Source organism: Delphinus delphis, chromosome 17 (genome assembly GCF_949987515.2).
Source record: "Delphinus delphis chromosome 17, mDelDel1.2, whole genome shotgun sequence".
Classification (NCBI taxonomy): Eukaryota; Metazoa; Chordata; class Mammalia; order Artiodactyla; family Delphinidae; genus Delphinus; species Delphinus delphis.
Window position 1 is genome coordinate 17,923,210 of NC_082699.1, and position 25,326 is coordinate 17,948,535.

At 37.7% G+C, this 25,326-nt stretch overlaps 1 protein-coding gene across 2 annotated transcripts in view; it reads right to left on the bottom strand.

Annotated features, from left to right (window-relative positions):
- Nucleotides 1-25,326, bottom strand: part of UBE2W (ubiquitin conjugating enzyme E2 W) — a 76,093-nt gene that overhangs the window by 21,857 nt on the left and 28,910 nt on the right. For both annotated transcript variants that reach the window (XM_059994778.1, XM_059994779.1), the window contains exons 2-3: nucleotides 12,868-12,959; nucleotides 5,283-5,385 (exon numbers count right to left, since the gene is read on the bottom strand). In XM_059994778.1, coding sequence (XP_059850761.1) covers nucleotides 5,283-5,385; nucleotides 12,868-12,959 — 195 coding nt within the window. The remainder of the gene's footprint in view (nucleotides 1-5,282; nucleotides 5,386-12,867; nucleotides 12,960-25,326) is intronic.

Consider the following 25,326-nt stretch of genomic DNA (forward strand, 5'->3'; position numbering starts at 1 on the left):
AACCACATCTGAAGTTCTGAGTCTGCATTAGAAGAAGTCCTCATGTGTCTGTGAATTTCCAAATATCCCCCACCAGTGTGGCTCAAATTCAGGAGCCCGTGAGATGGGAGAAAGAACTCTGCTCAGGATCCCTATGATTTTGGAGGTAAGTTCGCACATCCCACATCCAACCTAAAATTTTAAGCAAGCCAACCTCTGGGCAACCTTTGGGTACTAAAAAATCTAAACTGAAAGCCACCAACAGTAACAATATAAAGGATGGATATTAGCTAACTGTTTCTAACGTGAAATTCATGGTAATCATACCTGAGGGCTTCCAAAGCCTTCAGGCTCAATACTGTATGACCTCACAGTATTGAGATCTTACCACAATGAAGGCATACTAATGTGTTCAGACTAGTGCTCTGGAAGTGATGAGAAAGTCAGACACCTAACATGGTGTATCAAGCTAGGTGAAAATACAATATACACAGAATGAGCAATACAAAACAGGCTATAATTATAAAGCCAATCTACAATATAGATACCAAGGTTTCTACAGGGACAATATGAGGGGATGTTTTCTCTGATTAAAATTGTCAGTAGATGACAATATTTAAAGGGCAACTATAAAAACTGAACATACAAGCAGAGAGTTTAATAAACTAAATCAAATATCTAATTATGAATAATATATATGACATAGGTAGTCTAGCATAAATGAATGATAAATATTTGACAAAAGTGACTGGGGATAAGAATTTTAGCACAGTTTTCAATTCAGTTCTCCCCTTTTAGTCATCTAATATGTATCAGCAGCATGAATATTGATAGCTTTCCCAAATCAGGGAGAATCAGACCACGAGCAAAAGGATGAGGACACTATGAATATAAGTTCTGGATCTCTGCAACAAGGGAATTTGAAGCAACACAACAAAAGGGTTCGTGTTAAAGGGGCATGAATAGGAGGGGGAATAGGAGTGAGGGGAAAGTGATTACTCTTTTGCCCCAGTGTTTCTAAAGCTTTATGATCAAGGCAAGTATATTTTTAGCATCTTTAAAGTAAGTCCAACATATTGCCACCTTCCACAACCTCCACTGCTACCCTTCTGGTACAAATCACCATCACCCCTCACCCGGATCACTGCAATAGGGGTACCCTTGTGCCTCCAGAAGTCAATGTGCCACATAACAGCCAAGTTTCTCCTTTTAACTTTAAGCAGGAGCCTGTCGTTCCTCTGCTCAGCATCTTCAAGGGCTTCCTACCTCATTGAGAGTAAAAGTCAAAATTCTTACGATGGGCTATAAATGTCCTATCCAATTTCTGATGGACCTTCCAGCCCCAATTCTCTCTCTGACCTAGGCCCTACTCTCCTCTTCTTGATTATACAACACTCCAGGGACCCACCTGGCATGCTCCAGATTCAGGACCATTGCATTTTGTCTTCACCTGCCCTTTCTCTCACCCCTTTGATGTGGCTTATGCACTCACCTCTTTCAGATCTCTGCCCCAATGTCACCTTCTCATGAAATCTTTCCTGATCACTCTACCCAATGCTGCAACACCCTGACTCCTCTTTTCTACGTTTTTTCACCATCTTCCATACTTTATATATTTTGCTTTTTGTTTACTGTCCTTCTCTTTCTACAAGAATGCAAACTCCACATAAGGAGGGTTTTTGGAGGGCCACTTTGTTCACCACAGAATTGCCAGCACCTAGGAAAGTGTTTGTCTTATGATACATGCTCAGTAAATACTTACAGAATGAATGAATAAATGTCTATCTCTCCAAATACTAAACAGATTATCGGCTTTTTGAAGTCAGGCCCAATTCCTTTTTAATTTCTGTGCTCTCTGCCATCTCTAAAGTACACAGTTCATGCTCAATACATGTTAAATTAACCAACCATTTACCTGTATCCTAGCATAAGGAAACAGAATACACTATATAGAAAGAACTTTATTTTCTGTATGGCTGTTGGTAAGTGCACATTACTAGAAAACAGTGATGAAAAGGTACTTCATCTCTGCTCCCATTTTAACTGAGAAAGTTTTTTGTTCCTGTTATTGTTTCTTTTAAAGCAAATGATTGGGCCAAACACCGTGTTTTACATAGGTAGCCTTTTCACTGTAAAGTGAGATACATGTGAAATTAATTATAACTAGTAGAAGAAAATAACACAGCCTATAAATTTTATGTATAGTCTTACAGATCTCATTTACAGGCAAAGATCTCACTGACACAAAAGTAATAATTTCACAATGAGATGTTTATTCTACGGATATGTCCTCAAATTCTACTCTTGTAAGTAGTGGTAAATTTAGTACTGCTTATTGCATAGGAAAATGAAAGACTAATTACCTAACAAGAGCCAATGCTTCCACATCTGAACAAATAAAATCTTTGGGGAATGGGGAATTTTACTGCCCTTATCCAGAGCAATGCAATGGACCTTTGGAAAGTGTTAGTTATCAGAAAAATCTTGAAATCTATATGTACATCAAGCTTTGATTACTGGACATGTTATAATTATTTTATAATCATACAGATGATGTGATTAATAGAATTTTAAAATAATTTAAAAGTATTACTGGACTCAGAGTGGTCTGTTATTTTCTCAATCATGGATATTAGAATATTTTATATATATATAAATATAAATATAAATTAACTGATGTTAAAAGGGAATCCTCATATTCCAAAAGATTGGGAACAACCGCCCTAGGGTTTCCACATCATTCTACGTGTAATCTTTCACTTTCAGAGATAACATTACTTAATGGTTACATTAACAAAGTATGACGCAAGTATTACTACACAGTAGAAGGCATGGAGGTAATGTGTGGCTAAAATGCTTCAGGTCAGACTCAACCATAAACGGACTGGACTGCTAAGCTTGATTTGACTCCACAGGAAATAAGAACCATCACAGGATTTACCAAGAAGGGTGGGGATGGTGGTGATGGATGTATGTGTGAAAACCAATGAGGTAACTGCACCTTCAAATAAACCTAACAGCACTGTGAAAGGACGGCTAGGAGTGGAAACAACTAGAGGCTATTTTGTAATAGTCCAGATAAAAGCTGAACACTTGGACCACACAGCGCTGACGATAAGGTAAGAAAAATGGTGGACTGCCTTAAGTCTGTGAAAGGATCTGAAAAACTGCATTTAAGAGTGAGGGAAAGGAAATAAATTTAACATGAGAAGATAGGTGGACAGAAACCCAAGAAAAAATTCTTTTTTTATTTTATTTTGTTATTAGAAAAAACTGAGTTTAGCTGTGTTAAATTTGGACATCTGGAGGTGTTCAAGTAGAGATATCCAACAAGGGTGTGAAATTAAACCTCAGAAAGAGATTGTACACAGAGTTGGAGATCTGGGAGTCAGTGGCTTAAGATGGTTAAAGACTTTAAAAAGTGAGAAGAAAAAGGGAGCGCTGAATAAAGAACCTGGAGGACGGGACTTCCCTGGTGGTCCGGTGGTTAAGAATCCGCCTTCCAACGCAGGGGACACGGGTTCGATCCCTGGTTGGGAACTAAGATCCCACATGCTGTGGGGCAACTAAGTCCACGTGCCGCAGCTACTGAGTCCACACTCGTCACAACTAGAGAGAAGGCCACATGCTGCAACGAAGAGCCCACATGCCACAACTAAGACCCGACGTAGCCAAAGATAAATAAATAATTAATTTTTAAAATAATAATAATAATGTCAAAAAAAAAAGAACCTGGAGGACACCAAAATCAGATCAGCAAGCAGGAGTAAAACCAGGGAAGGAGGATAAAAGGAATATGAGATAAGATGATAGAATTTATTACAATGGTTCTTACGGAAAAATTAAAGATGGAATTCAACTGATGGTTAAGTTTGATATTTGATTTAGAATTAAAAACTGAGAGTTTAGAGAACACTTTTCACTTGGTTTCATGTTTACAGAAATATTATTTCCCTCTGATGAAAAATTTGTGAGTTCCCAGAGTAAGCCTTCTCCAATAGTCCCCTAGGCAAAGTTTCTGAGCTGGTGAGTGTATTCTTCCCTCACATACCTTCAACGAACTTAGGTTGAAGGTGACAAGTGGATACCTCACTGGTTCAAGCAATAACAGTAAGATGATGCTGATAAGCTGAAAGCCAACAACAGAAAATGAAGATCATTTTCTGGAAAGAAGGAATACATCTGCTTTGGTTTTTGATTACAGTCTACACATGGTTATTATAGAAGCCTAGAGGTCATGACAATACATACGTCTTTGCCTTATTTTTATGATAAAGATAAAAAGGAGCCCCCAACCTCTTAATTTTCTGCTCACATGGAAACTTTAGAACTCAAGGAGTCCGTTTCCATTTAATTCTATGCCTTAAAACAATCATCTCTTTATTTATAGCACAATACAATAACTGACTTCCATCTATACTCTTACATGGCTAAGAGAATTGATTAAGCTGTTTGGTATATTCTATTTAAAGTAGCAATGAAATATGATTTTCCTCAAAAATAGCGTATTTTAGCACCTCACATGTTGAATTTCAAGTTATTTGGGAAATTTCACTATCCACAACACCTCATTACCTAGCAATGCTACACAGAGTTGGGCACCTGTCTTATCATTTTGCTACTAGTAATTCATTACCCATCTTACCAAGCCAGAAATCTGGAATTCATCCTAGAGTCTCCTTTTCTCTAACTTCCAAGGATTAATCATTCACCACAGTTAAGCAGCTCTCAAAATTTTTTCTCTACCCCCATTATCCCTTGTCCAAGTTTTAAGACATTAACTGAATTGACTCTGCCTCAAATTATAATGATCAGATTTGGGGCTGAGGTCTAGATATTTAACATCTTGTAATAATATATTCTGCCCGTGCAATACTAAAAGGCTGCAAAGACAGCATGCCAATGCGAAATCAAAGACGTGCTCCTTCCCAAAAAGCACCTGCCTCTTAACGATGTCATTCTATCATCATCTTATCTAGGAATACATGCCTCCAGTTATTCCAAATGCTAAGTTCTCCCACAACCCATGGGCCTGTGTTAGATTTCCATCCCTTTTTTCTGCTTAACATGAATGGATAAGAAACAGTCTTAAGTTTCCAGAAGCACAAAAGCAGCAAAGCCCTAATCTTAATAAGGTAAAATGTTCATATGATCTTGATTATATTATAAATAAGATAAAGGAACAAATCTATTCACATAATTATAATGAATTTCTTTTATAAGTTTTTACTTAGTCAAAAATCGCTAATTTAGCTATAATCCAAAAATACAATAAAAATTTAAAAAGCAAAACATTTTGTTACCTGAGGAGAGTCAAAAGGATATCGACTACTAAACTTAAATAGAAGTTGAAATTTTTCCCCTTCATATAAGGTACCTGGTGCACCTTCCATATCTACAATCCACCTAGAATAGAAAAAAAAAAAATTAAACTTCAGTTATAAAGGATTGGGGTGAGAAGGAGAAAAGAGAACACCGAGTATTCCTCTATGCCAGGCACTGGGACGAGAGTCATTCGTGTATAACAACACACTTCGTCCTCCCAACAATTCCAGGAGTAGGTATTTATACCCCTGGCCCTGTTTCCTTCTCTGACACTCCAGTTAAAGAGCCAGATCACGGTGAGACAGCTAACAAAGGACAGAGCCAAATTTTAACCCAGGTCCGGAAAAAACAACAAAATAAAACCCAGCTTAGGTGTGCTGACACCAAAGCCCGCACTCTTCCTATTCAATTTATGCTACCTTATTTTTTCAGACTATCTTTACAATTATGGAAAAGATTTTATAGATAACATCAAACTAATCAATTGCCTTTCTGATATCAATTATTTTAGAAGCTAAGAGAGAAATCAGTATCAGCAATGACTACAGGAGTGTAGCTATCAGACCAATTTTCTCATCGGCATTCTAGAGAAGGCTAAACAGGAAAAAGGAAGCTAACTTGACGTCGGTACACTTACTCTGATAGCTAGTTAAGGCTCTAGAAGGCCCTTCCTTTGTCTCTCATTATGTTTCAATTGTTTAATAAAACCCCAAATAGATTTCTATGGCATCTATGTAAGCTTACTTTGTTTTCATATATAACAATCATGAATATAAATCTGTTTATAATTATATTCTTATAACAAGAACTATCTTTTGTTCTTTAAAAAAAAAAAGTGTGGGTAGAGGAATAGAGATTATTATGACAAAGATGATGGGGCAGAATTTAGAAGCAAAATGAGTTCCTAATTATATCCATGCCACTTATAATTATTGTATACCTGGTCAATTCCTGTAATCTTATACTTTTCAGGCATAAAAACTTATTATTTTAAATACAGGGAAACAAAAGGAAGATTGAGGATATACTGTTGGGGTTCTGTTGAGCACCTCACATATTATGGACTTAGAAATATGTAAAATAATAAATGTGCCTACTCTCTGAAAGCAATCACGCTGGAACACATATAAACCCTTAAGAACATGGCCATTCATTTTCACAATGCACGCTAAATACCTTATATGGTAATAAAAGATGCAACCACAGACCCAAGAGGCAATATTTTACAGTAAAATTAGACAGATCTGTCCCTTAATTAGCTGTGGGGCCCTAAGTAAGCTGTTTTACCTCTCCTGTTTTAACTACTGCAATTGTAAAATAGGTATTTTTAAAAATTAACTGCTAGAGTTAAAAATAAAGTCACCTCGAAGTGTTGTTGGAAAGATACATCACGTTATATATGCAAAAAACCTAGTACATTCCTGACATCAGAACCAGTACACAGTAAATAAAATATAATGCAAAAGCTGCATTAAAAAAACAAAAACAAAAAACCTATTCTCTTTAAAACTAGGTCCTTCCTCCTAATCAAACGTATAAGCTTTTGCACAGCACAGGAAACCATCAACAAAATGAAAAGACAACCTACAAACTGGGAGAAAATATTTGCAAACAATGCGATGGACGAGGGCTTAATTTCCAAAATATACAAACAGCTTATACAACTAAATATCAAAAAAAAAACAACCCAATCAAAAAATAAGCAGAAGACCTAAACAGACATTTCTCCAAAGAAGATATACAGATGGCCAACAGGCACATGAAAAGATGCTCCAAATCGCCAATTATCAGAGGAATACAAATCAAAATTACAATGAGGTATCACCTCACACAAGTCAGAATGGCCATCATCAAAAAGCCTACAAATAATAAATGCTGGAGAGGGTGTGGAGAAAAGGGAACTCTGCTACACTGTTGGTGGGAATGTAAATTGGTGCAGCCGCTAAGGAAAACAGTATGGAGGTTCCTTAAAAAACTAAAAATAGAATTACCATATGATCCAGAAATCTCACTCCTGGGCATATACCCAGACAAAACTATAATTCAAACTATAGTTCATATTTATGAACTATATATGTTCATAGCACTGTTCACAACAGCCAAACATGGAAACAACTTAAATGTCCATTGACAGATGAATGGATAAAGATGTGGTACATATACACAATGGAATACTACTGAGCCATAAAAAACAACGAAATAAGGCCATTTGCAGCAACATGGATGCAACTAGAGATTATCATACTAAGTAAGTCAGAAAGAGAAAGACAAATACCATATGGTATCACTTACATGTGGAATGTAAACTATGGCACAAATGAACCTATCTACAAAACAGAAACAGACTCATAGAGAACAGACTTGTGGTTGCCAAGGGGGAAGGGGGAGAGAGAGGGATGGACTGGGAGTTTGGGGTTGGTAGATGCAAACTATTACATTTAGAATGGATAAACAACAAGGTCCTAATGTATAGCACAGGGAACTACATTCAATATCTTGTGATAAACCATAACGGAAAAGAATATAAAAAAAAGAATGTATATCTGTGTATAACTGAGTCACTCTGCTGTACAGCAGAGATAGGTACAAAATTGTAAATCTACTATACTTCAAAATATATATATATATAAAACCAAAAACAAAAAGATGTACATATATACAATGGAATATTACTCAGCTACGAAGAAGAATGAAATATTGCCATTTGCAGCAACATGGATGGACCTAAAAATTATCATAGTGAGTGAAGTAAGTCAGACAGAGAAAGACAAATATTATATGATACTTCTCATATGTGGAATCTAAAAAAATAATACAAATCAACTTACTTACAAAACAGAAACAGACTCACAGACATAAGAAACAAACTTATGGTTACCAAAGGGGAAAGGGGAGGGGAAGGGATAAATTAGGAGTATGGGATTAATAGATACACACCACTATATATCAAATAGATAAACAACAAGGATTTACTGTGTATAATAGCACAGGGACCTATATTCAGTATCTTATAACCTATAATGGAAAAGAATCTGAAGCTGTACACCTGAAACTAACACAACATTGTAAATCAACTAAAGTTAAATTTAAAACAAACAAACAGGGACTTCCCTGGTGGTCCAGTGGTTAAGACTCCATGCTTCCACTGCAGGGGGCACAGGTTCGATCCCTGGTCAGGGAAGTAAGATCCCGCATGCCACATGATGCAGCCAAAAAACAAACCAACAACAACAAAAAAACCCCCACCACCAACCAAAAAAACCCCCACCAAACTAGGTCCTTCCTAGCCATGAACATTCCTTTTCAGCCCCACCGCCCACTCCCACCTACTATGCTGGGACAGTCCAAGAAAAAATCACAGGACTTCTCGGTGCCCTTTCGTTCTGTTTATAAGGCAATTCTTAGGACACATAATATACCATAAATTGACATGTGACCTATCCAAGCATAGCTCTTAAGATCTTAAAGACACCTTGCAATATATGGGTGAGATAGGTCAAAGGAGGCATACTTCTCAACATCATGCAGGATAATTTAAAACAACGTTTTCCTAATTTAAAAAGTAACATATGTTCACTACAGAAAATTTACATAAGCATAAATAAAACAAAAATCACCCAAAGATAATCACTGTTAAAGTTTTTAGGGTACATTTCACTCTAGTCATTTTGCAGTTTCTATATCAATGGACTCCAAGTCCAGTAGAGCTGCATTAGGTGTACACTTAAATTACATTACATTCAAATCATCAATGTTCACAATTCCAGTCACAAGCACACACGCCCCAGAGTAAGGATGATGAGAGAAGTCTCACTTCTTAACCTCCTGTGAATATCCATTGTTCTGTGATTCTAATGTTTAAAACAGGTATTTTTCACACATTCATGGCTCCTAATCAAAGAAACAGCCATCTACGCCTCTCTGAAGGAAGAACTAGCTTTGTTGGATATATTAATACAGGATATATACCAATACAGCCTCTCTCAAGGGATGTTCAAAGGCAATTATGACTACACAAAATTTCTGCCTTACACGATATGATGTCTGTGGACTGTAACTCAAGGGGTGCCATTTTACTTTACTACACTGAGAAACCATTTCCCAACTTAATTAGTTCTAAGTCAATCTTTCTGTATCTCTGTTCCTTCCTTAGGACAGCGTATAGGTTATTAGGTGAAAGGATATGATACGCATTATTTTTTAAGGTCTACATGCTACCAAACTGTCTTCCAAAAAGCTTAACGTGCTTTCATCATCTTCGTTTACCCATATACCCCATCCCATATAATCCCACTTAAACAACAATTTTTTTTTTCTTTATTTTGGCCACACTGCACGGCTTGCAGGAGTTTAGTTCCCAGACCAGGGACTGAACCTGGGATGTGGTGGTGAGAGTGCCGAGTCCTAACCACTGGACTGGCAGGGAATTCCCCGAGTAATAAATAATTTTTTCAAAATAGGTCAGTAGTTACACCAAAACATTGCTTTTTTGCCCTATCTCTGATTGCTCTGATGTCTATCTTTTGCTTCAGCTTCTGCCGTGGCCTGATTAAAGAAACTAAAGAACTGAATAGGAAAAAGTATATATACAATAGTATTTTAAAATCAGTGTTTATTTCCTGTTAACTATATGCATCTCTTTCAACTAGATTAATATTTGGTTTGGATTTTCCTGGTGGCGCAGTGGTTAAGAATCCGCCTGCTAATGCAGGAGACACGGGTTCAAGCCCTGGTCCAGGAAGATCCCACATGCCACGGAGCAACTAAGCCCCGTGCATCATAACTACTCAGCCCACAAGCCACAAGTACTGAAGCCCGCATGTCTGGAGCCCATGCTCTGCAACAAAGATAAGCCACCGCAATGAGAAGCCCGCGCACCGCAACGTAGAGTAGCCCCCACTCACCGCAACTAGAGAAAGCCCGGTGCAGCAACGGAGACCCAATGCAGCCAAAAATAAACTTATTAAAAAAAAATTTTGATTTGTAGTTCATCCACTTTGGAGATAATGCTTCAGTGGAAGGGGAGTCCTAAACACTAGACTGCTAGGGAATTCCCAAGATCTAATTTTTATAAGTCTATTTTCATATCCTGGAAGATAGTCCAAAGATAATAAAACTTTTGTGGTTCATTTACAGTAAATTATTTTAAAAGAAAAATTCTTGCCTGACAAACATCTCTAAGTGACAGGTTTATTCTGTAGCAAAGATGCTGTTTATTTTGGTAGTTACACTTTCGGCTGCATTGGGTCTTCATTGCTGCCGTGAGCAGGGCTACTCTTTGTTGTGGAGCACAGGCTCTAGGCACTCGGGCTTCAGTAGTTGTGGCACGTGGTTTCAGTAGTTGTGGCGCATGGGCTTACTTGCTCCTCGGTATGTGGGATCTTCCCGGACCAGGGCTCGAACCCGTGTCCCCCGCACTGGCAGGCAGATTCTTAACCACGGCACCACCAGGGAAGTCCCAGTAGTTATAATTTGTGGTAGAAATATCTATACAAATATTTCAATTTTAAAAACGTAAGATGGTCCTTTAACTTTTTATAAATCATTGTGTTGTGTAGTTCCTCCCCACCCCCAAAAAAATAAAGGTTGAAAGTGGAAACGATTGGTACCTACTTCCTTGAAAACTATAGGGCTAGCTCTTATAGGATATTCTGAGGCAGGTTAACAAAGGTAAAGAGGAAAAAGATGAAAATGGAGTATAATCCACCTGTTTAATGATATAGAACAAAAAACAGTCACTTGTTTAATCATATAGAACAAATGCTTTATACTCTAAATGTGTGCTCCATTTTAAATTCTGTTTGAGATAAATGAAAAGTCAATCGAGAGCCATGAAAAGACATGGAAGAACCTTAAATGAATATTACTAAGTGAAAGAAGCCAGTCTGAAAAGGTTACACACTGTGTGATTCTAACTATATGACACTCTGGAAAAGGGAAAACTATGGAGACAGTAAAAAGATCAGTGGTTGCTGGGAGGGGACAGAAGGATGAATAGATGAACCACAGAGGATTTTTAGGGCAGTGAAAGTGCTGTGTGACACCATGATGATGATACATGTCGCTATACATTTGTCCAAATCCATAGAATGTATCAAGAGTGAACTGTAATGTAAACTACAGACTTTGAGTGATTATGACATGTCAGTGTAGGGTCATCAGTTCTAACAAATGTGCCACTCTGGTGGGGGATGCTGATAAATTAGAGAGGCTATGGCATGTGTGGGAGCAGAGGGTCCATGGGAAATCTCTGTACCTTCCACTCATTTGGCAGTGAATCTAAAACTGCTCAGTCAACTGAGAACCCAGCAACGTTTCAAAGAGATCGTTATAGAGCTAGATACTCTATAGTATCTATAATATGTAGTAATACACACTACATTTTCTTTTTTTTCTTTTTTCTTTTTTTGGCTGTGCTGTACAGCATGGGGGATCTTAATTCCCAGACCAGGGATCGAACCCATGCCCCCTGCAGTGGAAGCATGGAATTCTAACCACTGGACCACCAGGGAAGTCCCCCATACTACATTTTCAAACATCAGTATATCCATTCAAACATCAACATACCCTTTCTTCATATTCCTGTTCTTAAAGCTTGGCTCCTGTCTTAAGTACTGACTCAAATGTCAAAGTCAAAGGTAACCAAAATCGTTTCTTCTGAAAATAAATATGTCCCTGTTGTGAGAGCTTTGGTCACTTTTGCTCTTTGGACCCAGAATATCACTAAATATTTGAATTGTTCAGTTTGTCCTACAAGTTGGTCTATAGTAAACTTTTTCTTGTTGGCTTCTACTCCTTTTACATTTTTGGAGTTTTTTTTTTAAGGAGAGAGTCAATTGCTTAAAAATTTCCCATTTTAGAACATTTACCCTTGTCTAACAGAACTGTTAGATCAAAGGAGTGGTAAGGATAGACCACACTGAGTTGTGAAATCTTAGGATGATACTCTTGAAAACACTTTAAACTAATTCAAATGCTCATTTTTAACAGAGGGGACCCATATTTCTACTCTTCTTGGCACATACCTGGGAAGAGACTTCTGCTCCACTCCCACGGAAGGAGCTAAATTAGAGAATACTTCTATGTCCTCCTTCTACCCTTCACTTTTTCATCCTCATGGAAAAGTTTCTTATTATTAAATGAGAATGCTAAGAGTCTGACATTCATTTAGCTACCCTTCTGTAAAGAAAGCAACTATGTAGTATGTTCAGTGGACAGGGATAGAGATACCTCTTGACTGTCATTCTCTTCAGAGCCTTAAATGTTTTTGAAAAGTCTGATAAATAACCTCATACCAAACTGCTCTATTACAGGTGAAGAACATTTCATAACAAAGTCAGACCAAAGTTTTTAAATGCTGCCTCATTAGCAGGAAACTTTTATAAAGTGAAATTGTATATATAAATGCACAGAATAAGATCTGTTTACTGTACTTACCTCTTGGTGGAAGAGAATGGGATGAAATAAGAAAATAATTCTGTATTTTTAAAATGAGTATATATTCATATATTACATGGATAACAAAAGAAAAACAAACAAGTACTTTAAAACTTAAACACTTACTGTGTAATTGAATTCTGAACACTCTTTTCATTTAAAGTCATTCCGGGAGGTGGGTCATTTTGCAAAGCCAACAGTTCTTTCTGTAGTCGTTTCTAGAAAAGAGTATCAATAATAACTTGTACATTTTTCCCTTACAACATAATATACGTGTATTCACACAGTCTGAAATCCTTGATTAAACTTCGTCCAAATGCTCACGCCTTTTCCTTTACAAGCCCCTTACATCTTCTATATATTTTACATGCTTAATTCTCAAAATTTTAATTGCCTGTCCTATAACTCACAATCTATTGTCAAATATTTCTAAATATATTTGTAAACTTAGATGTTGTAAAGTGGTTATGAAGAGCAGCCAGCTACCTATAAAACTTCCAAACTACTCCATTAAAGTTATATGGTTATAAATGCTTAAAAGTTTTAGCAGGGTTTCCTTTACTGCTTTTCAATTATAAAAACCACAGTTCTCCATAACCCTTAAAGAATGCATCATTTCAGACAGACAGGCTTTCGAGAAGAACTATATTAAGTTAAAAAGTCTTTTGAAAAAGTTTAAAATAATTTTAATTTACAATTTACAGCCCCTGTTTATTTTCTTAAAATAGGATCATTCACATATAACTTAATCTTTCAACACCAGAATATAACATACCAGGGCCTGAGATACATAAAGTTATTTTTTCACATACTAGATGCCCCAAAATGGCTATGTATTTGCATTCTTTTTTGTACAGCTTTTATTGTTCAGTTCTTCCCTTGTTATCATCAGTGGACATTCTTTTTCAGTATACAATAATGCAAAACAAAAACCACAGCAGCCCATAATTTACAGGTTTAAAAACAAAATAACCAATGTTATTAGAAGTGCACGTAACATTATAAAAATTCTTAATGAACATCTTTTCTTGGATTAAAGCACACAAGCATGGATTTCTGTTCAGAACTCCAAACAACTCTCTACTTAAAAGCTAGTTTCTGATTTTTCTAGACAATGAAATATTACTATCAATACAGCAATGTTTCTAGATCTTTTCAATTCATAATGCCTTTAAATAAGCTTACCACCATCTAACAACACTACAGAATAGAAAACTCCTCCCTTCTTTGCTGAGAATCAATGGCTCTTTAAATTGCCAAAAGTGAAAACTTTTCCTCAGATGGTGCAATATCATAACTGCTAGTAACATGGAAAATAAGATACCAACTAATTGCAACTTCTGACCTCAGCTGCCTTCTAAAATGCAAAATTACAAATTGAAAATTAGTTTAGAAAAATTTTAATTATCCAAAATATAGAAATAAAGCTGCATAAACAATTTGTTTTGAATAAAGGAGGATTATATTTGTGATAAATGTCTATGTTAGAAGAGGGTTTTTGATTTATTCTACTTCTGTCAACAAATATGGGTTCTGTGATCAAGTAAATTTTCAGAAACACTGGGCTCAACAACAAAAAGAAAAAAGGATTTTTTTTAAAGCAGGAATTCTCAGAGACTTCTGATATACGAACTTGCACAATGATTCTCTAAGGGGAGGAAGACAACATACAGGCTTCCAAAAGTACTGGAATCCTCTCAGTGTAGGGCATCTTGGAAAAGTCTCCTTTCAATGACTACATTTTGGGAAACACTGCTGTGGAAATTCTCCAGATCTTGAAAACTTTACTAAGACAAGGAAGACAGCCCTTGTTATTGAATTAAGATATAAAGGAAGGTCGATTTGCATAGCTACCAACTGAAACAGGATATAAAGGCAAGTTAAGAAGAATCGTGTTGGTGTAATTATTCCTTGGTCTCCTGAAGATAACGGTGAAGAGCACTGTGGAAAAAGAAAAGTTTTCCCCACCCTGACACTACTTATTATAGGTCCACAAAGAAAGGGGTCTGTGGTATAGCCAAACTCCAAGACAATCTCCAAGTAACTGCCTCCTGGTATTCACATCCTAGTGTAGTTCCCTCCCACACTGTACCAGAGTTGGTGTGTGTAACCGATAGAATACAGCAGAAATGATGGTATATCACTCCCAAGATGAGGTTATGAAAGATTATGATTTACATCTGGGTCATTCTCTCTAGAATCACTTGCCATATTGTGAACAGTCCAATTCAGAGGCCTACGCGGTAAGGTTAGGGCCGCCTGCCAATAACCATGGATGATTTGGAAGAATCTCCAATCTGGAATCTCCAATTCCAGCCAAGATTTCAGATGACCACAGCTGGGGCCAGTATACTGCCTGCAAACTCAAGCCAGAATCCAGCTCTCTGCTTCAAGACCCTTCGAATTACATGGGATTATAAATGCTTGTTCTTTCAAATCACTAAATTTGGGGGTAATGTGTCACACAGCGCAAGATGATTAATACAGAACCTCTGCTCCAACCTCTCCCCATTAGAAGGGGCTATCATCCACTTCGTCATTTCAATTTCAGTATCACAGGTCAGAATCCAAGACATTCACTGGAGCACGTTTTTTAATTGAGGGGTGGAGTCACTACATTAAAAAGACAATTCATGCCAGTCCCTTACTGTCTCTGCTATCAGGCAATAAACTACCTTGCACATCCACATCCTCTGCAATAAAGAGACAGAGCAGGACGAACATTTGGGGGGTTAACGAGTACTTACTAAGCACACTAATAAAACTAATGATTTACCAGTGTACTAATAAAACTTACCGGGAAAAAAAAAAATAAGAGTAGAAGGTCAAACAGTGTGTCTGGCAGGCTCATAGAAACAGGGAATTCACTCTTAGGGATCCTTCCCGGAACAATAATCATTAAAGAGGGCAGGAAGTGTCTTTAAGTAAGCAAACAGGTCCCTCAAGGGTCCTCTGGTTCTTCTAAGAAACTGGTTCTAAGAACCCTGAATATGAACACAGAAGCTAAAAAAGGAGGACTTAAAGAGTTCAATGTAAAAATAAAGGAAAATTCATACTCACTTGAGAATGTGAAAAACTAGCGTAACTGTTTAGAGATAACACCATGTGTTTAGAGATCATACCTTGTAGCATCTATCAACAGAAAGCTATCATCACATGAGGAAGCATTCACCTCCTAACTTTGAAGACAAAGCGTTAGCAAAAGTAGATGAGAAACACGTGCATTAGAACACTAGCAAAAGCAGTGATACCACCAGATTATTAGACCATCAGGGCAACACTGGCTGCTTTCCTAGACAGTGGTGAAAATGAGAGCCTAGAATTGAGATAACTGGAAAATAACGTGCAGAAGGTAACTAAGTAAAGAAGCAGAACTACTTACAAACTACTGGGAGCTAAGGGGGCTGAAAAATTAACAGTTCCAAAGGTTCACAGCCAAATACTACCCTGTCTGTCCCTAAATCGGAGAGGTATGGGAAAATTAATTACATATATTACAAACGTACCATGGTTCTCTGAATCTTAGACAATGAATCATAAGATGCACTATTATTTTATGTAATACTAGGAAAGGAAAACTGCTACCAATTAAACAATTACACACCACTGATTAGACATATCTTGATTTCAGATATGTTAAAGTAGGGGAAAAATTGTGCATTAAAAAATGTATGATATATGTTATTAATAAAAGTGTGATTTTCCTGGGGACTTCCCTGGTGGCACAGTGGTTAAGACTCCGCGCTCCCAATGCAGGGGGCCCAGGTTCGATCCCTGGTCAGGGAACTAGATTCCACATGCATGCCACAACTAAGAGTTCGCATGCCACAACTAAGGAGCTGGCGAGCTGCAACTAAGGAGCCTGCCTGTTGCAACTAAGACCTGATGCAACCAAATAAACAAATAAAATAAATATTTTTTTTAAAAAGTGGCTAGAGTAGATAACCCACTTAAAAAAAAAAAAGCTTGATTTTCCTAACTCTTTAAGTACTAGAACCACCTGAAAAATAAAAATTAATTTTCTGAGTAAATTTAATATGCCTAAAATGATTGTTCTCTCAATATTTAACACGTACCCAGCGATACATGATCTCAATCAATAAATATGCACTTTATTCCCAGACTGTGTACAGCAGTACATCTGTCTTCCAAGACAAAAAGGCCAGGCCCAGAATCTAAATGTTTTAAAGCATCCCAAATCTAGAGTAAACCTAAAAATTCTATCTAGCCCTCATCTTGCATTGGCTCAAGTCTGGAAAACGCACAGGAATTTGAGCTCTTCTAAGAGATCCAAGTGGGTTTATATACTCAGTAAAAAAGATCCTGATAAACCTAAATACCATGAAAAAAAAAGATTTAACACTTTCAGAACTGGCTTGGCTTTTCAGTGGCTCTATAGTCCAGCCAGACCTCCCTTTCTCCTTCCTCATGAATGCAAATGAATCTAAGTGATATGAATCCACTGAAATTTACTACTTTTGGGGGTAAGAAAACCACTGACAAATTTTGCAGTTAACTATTATCAACAAGATGTTGAATGGCATTCCTGTACGTCATCATACGATGGCTGAGAATCTCTAGACTACAACAACATCCTAGGATGTGTGACCCTGCACTTAAGAGTGACACAAGTTCAGTGCCTAAAACTTTTTCCCACTTCAGTACACATGAGGGATTATTCTTGAGATTTCCTCTTCCCTATGACTGGTGCTTACTATAGGGGTCGAGGAGAGTATTTATGTAACATGAAAAGGCTGCCCAGGAGCTTAACGTTTCCTCTTCTCCACTACCACTTCTCCAAGAATCACTAGAGTAGCTGCTTCACAGCAAAGGTCGAGTGTGGGGACACAAAAAGGCCAACAGAATAAAACAGACACATATATTATTACTCTTAGCCTTCTGAGATTTAAAGTCCTCGGAAAGCTCAAGATACAGTTTGGTTTTTTTTGTGGTACGTGGGCCTCTCACTGTTGTGGCCTCTCCCGTTGCAGTGCACAGGCTCTGGATGCGCAGGCTCAGTGGCCACGGCTCACGGGCCCAGCCGCTCCGCGGCATGTGGGATCTTCCCGGACCAGGACACGAACCCGTGTCCCCTGCATCAGCAGGCGGACTCTTAACCACTGCGCCACCAGGGAAGCCCAAGATACAGTTTTTATACAAAAGAGTAAAAGCAATTTAAAGATCACTTTAAAAACTGTAACCACTATGGGAATTCCCTGGCGGTCCAGTGGTTGCACTCCACACTTCCACTGCAGGGGGCACAGGTCTGATCCCTGGTCAGGGGACCAAGATCCCGCATGCCGTGTGGGACAGCCAAAAAAGAAAAAAAAAAAAACAAAAACACGTAATCACTATGTTCTAATCAGTCCTGTTCCATTTCCCCCAACTGATAATATCAATGCCTGTCCCAACATAGACCCATAACGTTAAACCAAGTTTGAATGTGTTGGCATGATCAGGAAATGAGATAAAATGAAGACTAACACTTTTAAATATCCAAAAAATTTTAAATCAACATGGTAAAACTCTGAACTCTAATACAGATCCCTGACATTATGTGTATTGTACATAATTTAGTCTGTTAATAATGATTACTCGCAATTATACTCCAATAAAGATGTAAAAAAAAGGTTTTTTTTAAAAATAATGATTACTCTATTGTGACATCCTCAGACAACAGTGAGGTCTACAAGCCCACATGATCCTTCAGTATATAGTTCTGATAGCTTGATAGCCCCAGTTTTCACTTTTTTAACTGTCATCTGCTCTTTGACTATCAATAACTTGTCATAATATCTAACCTCTAGTCACTGACATTCTCTTTCTTTCTCCTCTTTTCTTTCTCTTTTATTTGCTGTTTCCCCCTCCTTAGCCCCACCATACATTACCAAGCAAAAGGGTTTACTTATTCTGGTGAATATATCACATTATTTTCGTGTAACAAATCCTAACCAATCTTCAGTGCTGGCATTTAACACTGGCTAACACTTATTGCTTCATTTGCTCTTAAACCATACTATACTCCCCCACTGAAATTAACCGGAGAAATTAGGTACAATTTTTCCAAGTCCTCATAAAATGAAAAGCACAGCCCAGTAACAGGTCCACAGACCACACTATGTGCAGCACAGTGCTAAAACATGGTGTGTCATCCCAGTGATGCCATCTTTACCTCTTCGGCTTCCGATCATTTTCATCAATGCTCATGCTTATATATTAGTTCAAGTTTTGCTTTTTCAGACAGCTGAGGATGATGGGTATGACTGTATAAAAAAATACTACTACAGTTGTATGACAGAGAACATTAGTGTTTAATGAAGAATACCACGCTCAATGAAATGCTCTTAATAAAAAAAAGAAAAATAGACTAAGTATTTTTTAAAAAATTTTTTTAATTTATTTTAATTTTTGGCTGCATTGGGTCTTCACTGCTGCACGTGGGCTTTCTCTAGTTGCAGTGAGCGGGGCACAGGCTTCTTTGTTGCGGGGTGCAGGCTTCTCATTGTGGTGGCTTCTCTTGTTGCAGAGCACAGGCTCTAGGCGCACGGGCTTCAGTAGTTGTGGCACACGGGCTTCAGTAGTTGTGGCTCGCAGGCTCTAGAGCGCAGGCTCAGTAGTTGTGGCACATGGGCTTAGTTGCTCCGGGGCACGTGGGATCTTCCCGGACCAGGGCTCAAACCCATGTCCCCTGCATTGGCAGGCGGATTCTTAACCACTGTGCCACCAGGGAAGCCTCTAGACTAAGTATTTTAAATAGCATCCTAGAAAGCTCATTCATATATAAAACAGTTCAGCTTCTAAATAATGTATCTGTGTAAGTATCATCCCACACTAATATATGTTGAAACCAAGCCACAAAATATTTAAATGATACTCTTATGGTTATGAATCAAAACCAGGAGAGAATATATCCCTCTTAGATACTAATAATGGCAGTACATCAATGGACAAACTGACAAGATTCCTGGCCCTGTAAAGCTTAAACTCTAGTGAGGGAAGGGAGTTAATAAATAATAACAAAAACAAATAAGTGTATGGTATATTAAAATGTGATGAAAAATGGAGCAAGTTAAGGAGTTGGAGAGTTAGGCCTCACATCTTGCAAAATTTTATTTAAAACTGACACTTTGAGAAACTATTCTAAAGGGTAGAAATCCTTATTTAGGGTAGGAAGAAATATAAACAAGAGTGGGGAAAACATTAAAAATGTAGAGCTATACAACAATGATTGCTAATGCAACTGTACATAAAATGTCCAACATGTTTTCTCTAATTTCATCTAACAATCAACTAAAGGTGGAAGGTTAACAATAGGAGGACGTGATAGAAAAAATAATAAGAATACCATATACATTAACATCATTTCACTAATAAATTACTACTTTCCCCCCAACAACATTAAACAATTACAACATTTTTCTTCTTTCAGGGTGAGATGACACGGCACTGAAATGATTTTACCTTATTTTAAAATAAGATAGAATTTGATTCATGCAAATTAAGAAAAAAATACTTTTTTCCTAAGTATACTTCTATAGCCCTTAATTCTAACATTTATTTATTGAAACTTTTCCCCCTTTTAGGAAATGGAAAGCCTTCAACAAATCAAGGCGTTCATTCTTATTTTAAGCTAACATTTTGGGGAATTCCCCGGTGTCCCAGTGGTTAGGACTCGGCACTTTCACTGCCGGGGGCCTGGCAGTGACCTGGATCAGTGGTTAGGGAACTAAGATCCTACAACCTGCTCAGCATGGCCAAAAGAATAAAAAATTTAAAATTAAACTAACATTTTCAAAAATCAGACTGGGATGCAAAAAAATGACAAGACTAAATGAGTCCTGTCTGTGAAGAGCCCACAGTCTAAAAAGAGAGACAAATATGTAAATAATCTCTACATGCTTTCAGGGTACAGCAGTGTTCAAAAAGAGAGTGATCAAAGGGGAGAAAAACCAGGACCGTGGTATAATGAAAGCTAAAGGAAGAATGCCTTTAAAGACTAAGCAAAATTTTATTTCCAGCACAATGTAGATACTCTGAATAATTCCACAGAAAACAAAAACAAAGCGAACACACGAACTTTGAAATATTCAAAGGATCAGGGTTGGATTTCACTTTGGGGTTTTCTGCGAAACCCAAGGGGGGTACCAAACCCAAGGGGGACAAGACCAAAAAGTGAGGAATCTCTCGGAAGACCTGCATAAAACTATGACCCCTCAGTGTAATAGTGAATAAGATAAACGGCACAGAAAGAGATAACAATGAAATTTACCTGCTTAGAACTTAGCAATTGGGTATAGGAAGGAAAAAACGTCTCCCATGAAATGTCAAAATCTCAAGCAGACACCCACATGGGTCTGAGTCTGAATTCCTGCTGAGAACCTTAGGCAAGAATTTAATCAAGTGGTTAAGGAAGAAATGCCCCAGGCAACTCACAGAAGCAAAAAAAAAAAAAAAAAAAATCCTGGGGAATATAATTTCTATCCACTGAGGCAACAATTTGTCTTTTCAGAATCTAGAAAAATACTTAAAAAAGTAGTAAGAACCAAATGAGAAATTATTCAGAAGACAATAGCATAAAATACCTGATGCAATAAAAATCTATCTTCCTAGCTGGAAAAGCACCAGATCCCCAATTAATTTACTTAATGTTCTTGTAGCATTTATATAACTGTGAGCAACCTAAGGCAGAGATTATGGTCTACTTATTTTGTAATCCTAGCATTCAAAACTGTGCCTGACAAATGTTTTTCCTCGGTAAATGCTTTTTTAAAAAATTAATAAGGGTCTTCCCTGGTGGCGCAGTGGTTGAGAGTCCGCCTGCCGATGCAGGGGACATGGGTTCGTGCCCCGGTCCGGGAAGATCCCACATGCCGCGGAGCGGCTGGGCCCGTGAGCCATGGCCGCTGAGCCTGCGCGTCCGGAGCCTGTGCTCCGCAACGGGAGAGGCCACAACAGTGAGAGGCCCGTGTACCACAAAAAAAAAAAAAAAAAAAAAAAAATTAATAAGGATGTTGACTGCTTCACTGTATGCAAAATCCAGAAACAATATATGTGTCTAACAATAATTATACAAATTATGGCATATGGAAATGAGGCTACACAGCCATTAAGAATGATGTGGATCTCTGTGTACTAACAACAACAGAAGAATCCCAAAACATACTGAAATGGAAAAAAAAAAAGCCTCAAAAATACATATAATTCCTTTATATTAAAACAAAAGCAAGAGATTTATAGAAACGTCATATAAACGCACATGGGAGAGACGGAAGCACATCCAGCTATTTTATAGTAGTTCCCTCCTAGCAGCATAAATGGAGGAGAAAGAGGACACCCCTGTTTACACTATATACTGTCATATTATGACTCTTTTACAACAAGAATGTAGAAGTATATTCCTTATATAATTAGATTTAAAGGCTCAATGGATGAAGAAAACATATCCACACAAAAACATGAACACAAATGTTCAAAACAGCATTAATCATAACAGAAAAAAATAGAGGCTACCCAAATGTCTATTAACTGATGAACAGGTAAACAAAATCTGTTGTATTCATACAATGGAATGTTATTTGGCCATAAAAAAAAAAGAATGAAGTACTGATACATGCTGCAACATGGAGTAACCTCAGAAACATTATGGTAAGTAAAAGTGGTGAGTCACAGAAGACCACATATAGGTCGATACCATTTACATGAAATGCCCAGAAGAGGCAAATCTATAGACATAAAAATCAGACTGGTGTCTGCCAGCAGATGGGAAGAAAATGGAGAGTGAATGTTTATGGGTACAAGGTTTTCTTCTGGGGATGATGAAAATTTTCTATTAGATAATGGGGACAGTTGTACAACTGGGTAAATATACTAAAAAAAAAATCACTGATTGTACACTTTAAGTGGATGAATTCTATGGCATGTGAAATGTATCTAAAAAAAAAAAAAAAAAACCTTTTTAAACTCAGTGGATAGGTTAAACACAGGTGAAGAGAGAATTAACACCTAGGAAGATGTCTGAAGAATTTTTCCAGGATATAACAGAGAAACAGAGGTGAAAACATGAGACAAAGAGAATACAAGAGAATAGGAGGCAACATTTTAAGAGATAATGCATGAGAATTCCCCAGAATTGTTCAAGACATCAATCCTCAAGTCCAAGTCCAGGATGAATTCCAAACAGCATAAATAAAAAGAATCCCAAACTCACACATATCACTGTGAAAGTACAGAACACCAACTGAAAAAGAGCTAATCTTAAAACTAGAGATAGAAGATTACCTACAAAGATACATAAAATTAGAATGATGGTTATCATTTTAAGAGCAATAATTGAAGTCAGATAATACTATGATTTAGAAAACAAGTGGAATTTTATCTTTCATCTAAGTGAAAATAATTGACAATTTTAACTCCTACACCTAGCAAAACTAGATACAGTTTCAAGAACACAGGTGAAAAGAAGGTATTTTCAGATAGAACAGAGTTTACCACCAACAGTGAGCAGCTAAACAATAAATCTTAATTTCCTTCTGGAAAATAATCCTAAATGACAGGTGAAAGATGCAAGACATAGGAAGCAAAAATACGTAAATATGTAAGTAAATCTAAACAATGACTGTATAAAACAACACAGGCTCACAATTCCTTATGTAAAAATTCCTGGGGCCAGATGTTTCAAAATTAAGAATTTTCTGGATTTTATAAAAATAATAACAACGCACCCCACCAAACTAATTAGTATTTAGCACTGAAATATGTGAATGTTTATAGCATATGAAATTTTAAAAAACACTACGCAATCTCATACCCACTCATTTCAGGTTTCACAAGAAAAATTTGTAATCAACTTCCAAAAAGTTTTGATTTCTAAGCCATTTTAAATTTATTTATTTTTTCCACTTTATTTTTTTTTTAAAGTACTTTTTGTTTTTTTAATTCGGGTATAGTTGTTTTACAAAGTTGTGTTAGTTTCTACTGTACAGTGGAATTCCCTGTGCTATAGCAGGTTCTCATTAGTTATCTATTTTATACATATTAGTGTATATATGTCAATCCCAATCTCCAATTTCATCCCACCTCCCTCTTCCCCCCTTGGTGTCCGTATGTTTGTTCTCTACCTCTGTCTCTACTTCTGTCTTGCAAACTGGTTCATCTGTACCATTTTTCTAGATTCCACATATATGTGTTAATATATATTTGTTTTTCTCTTTCTGACTTACTTCACTCTGTATGACAGTTTCTAGGTCCATCCACGTCTCTACAAATGACCTGATTTCATTCCTTTTTATGGCTGAGTAATATCCCATTGTATATATGTACCACATCTTCTTTATCCATTCATCTGTCGATTGGCATTTAGCTTGCTTCCATGTCCTGGCTATTGTAAATAGTGCTGCAATGAACACTGGGGTGCATGTGCCTTTTTTTTTTTTTTTTTTGCGGTACACGGGCCTCTCACTGCTGTGGCCTCTCCTGTTGCGGAGCACAGGCTCCGAATGCGCAGGCTCAGTGGCCATGGCTCACGGGCCCAGCCGCTCCGCGGCATGTGGGATCTTCCCAGAGCAGGGCACGAACCCGTGTCCCCTGAGTCGGCAGGCAGACTCTCAACCACTGCGCCACCAGGGAAGCCCTGCATGTGTCTTTTTGAATTAAGGTTTTCTCTGGGTATATGCCCAGTAGTGGGATTGCTGGGTCATATGCTAAGTCTATTTTTAGTTTTTTGTTTTTTGCAGTACGCAGGCCTCTCACTATCGTGGCCTCTCCCGTTGTGAAGCTCAGGCTCCAGATGCGCAGGCTCAGCGGCCATGGTTCATGGGCCTAGCCGTTCTGCGGCATGTGGGATCTTCCCAGACCGGGTCATGAACCCGTGTCCCCTGCATTGGCAGGCAGACTCCCAACCACTGCGCCACCAGGGAAGCCCCCTATTTTTAGTTTTTTTTAAGGAACCTCCATACTGTTCTCCATAGTGGCTGTATCAATTTACATTCCCACCAACAGTGCAAGAGGGTTCCCTTTTCTCCACACCCTCTCCAGCATTTATTGTTTGTAGATTTTCTAATGATGTTCATTCTAACTGGTGTGAAGTGATACCTCACTGTAGTTTTGATTTGCATTTCTCTAATAATTAGTGATGTTGAGCATCTTTTCATGTGCTTCTTGGCCATCTGTATGTCTTCTTTGGAGAAACGTCTATTTAGGTCTTCCGCCCATTTTTTAATTGGGTTGTTTGGTTTTTTGATATTGAGCTGCATGAGCTGTGTATATATTTTGGAGATTAATCCTTTGTCCGTTGATTCATTTGTGAATATTTTCTTCCATTTTGAAGGTTGTCTTTTCATCTTATGGTCTCCTTTGCTGTGCAAAAGCTTTATTATTTATTTATTTGGCTGTGTTGGGTCTTCATTTCTGTGCGAGGGCTTTCTCTAGTTGTGGCAAGCGGGGGCCACTCGTCATCGCAGTGTGCAGGCCTCTCACCATTGCGGCCTCTCTTGTTGCGGAGCACAGGCTCCAGACGCGCAGGCTCAGTAGTTGTGGCTCACGGGCCTAGTTGTTCTGCGGCATGTGGGATCTTCCCAGACCAGGGCT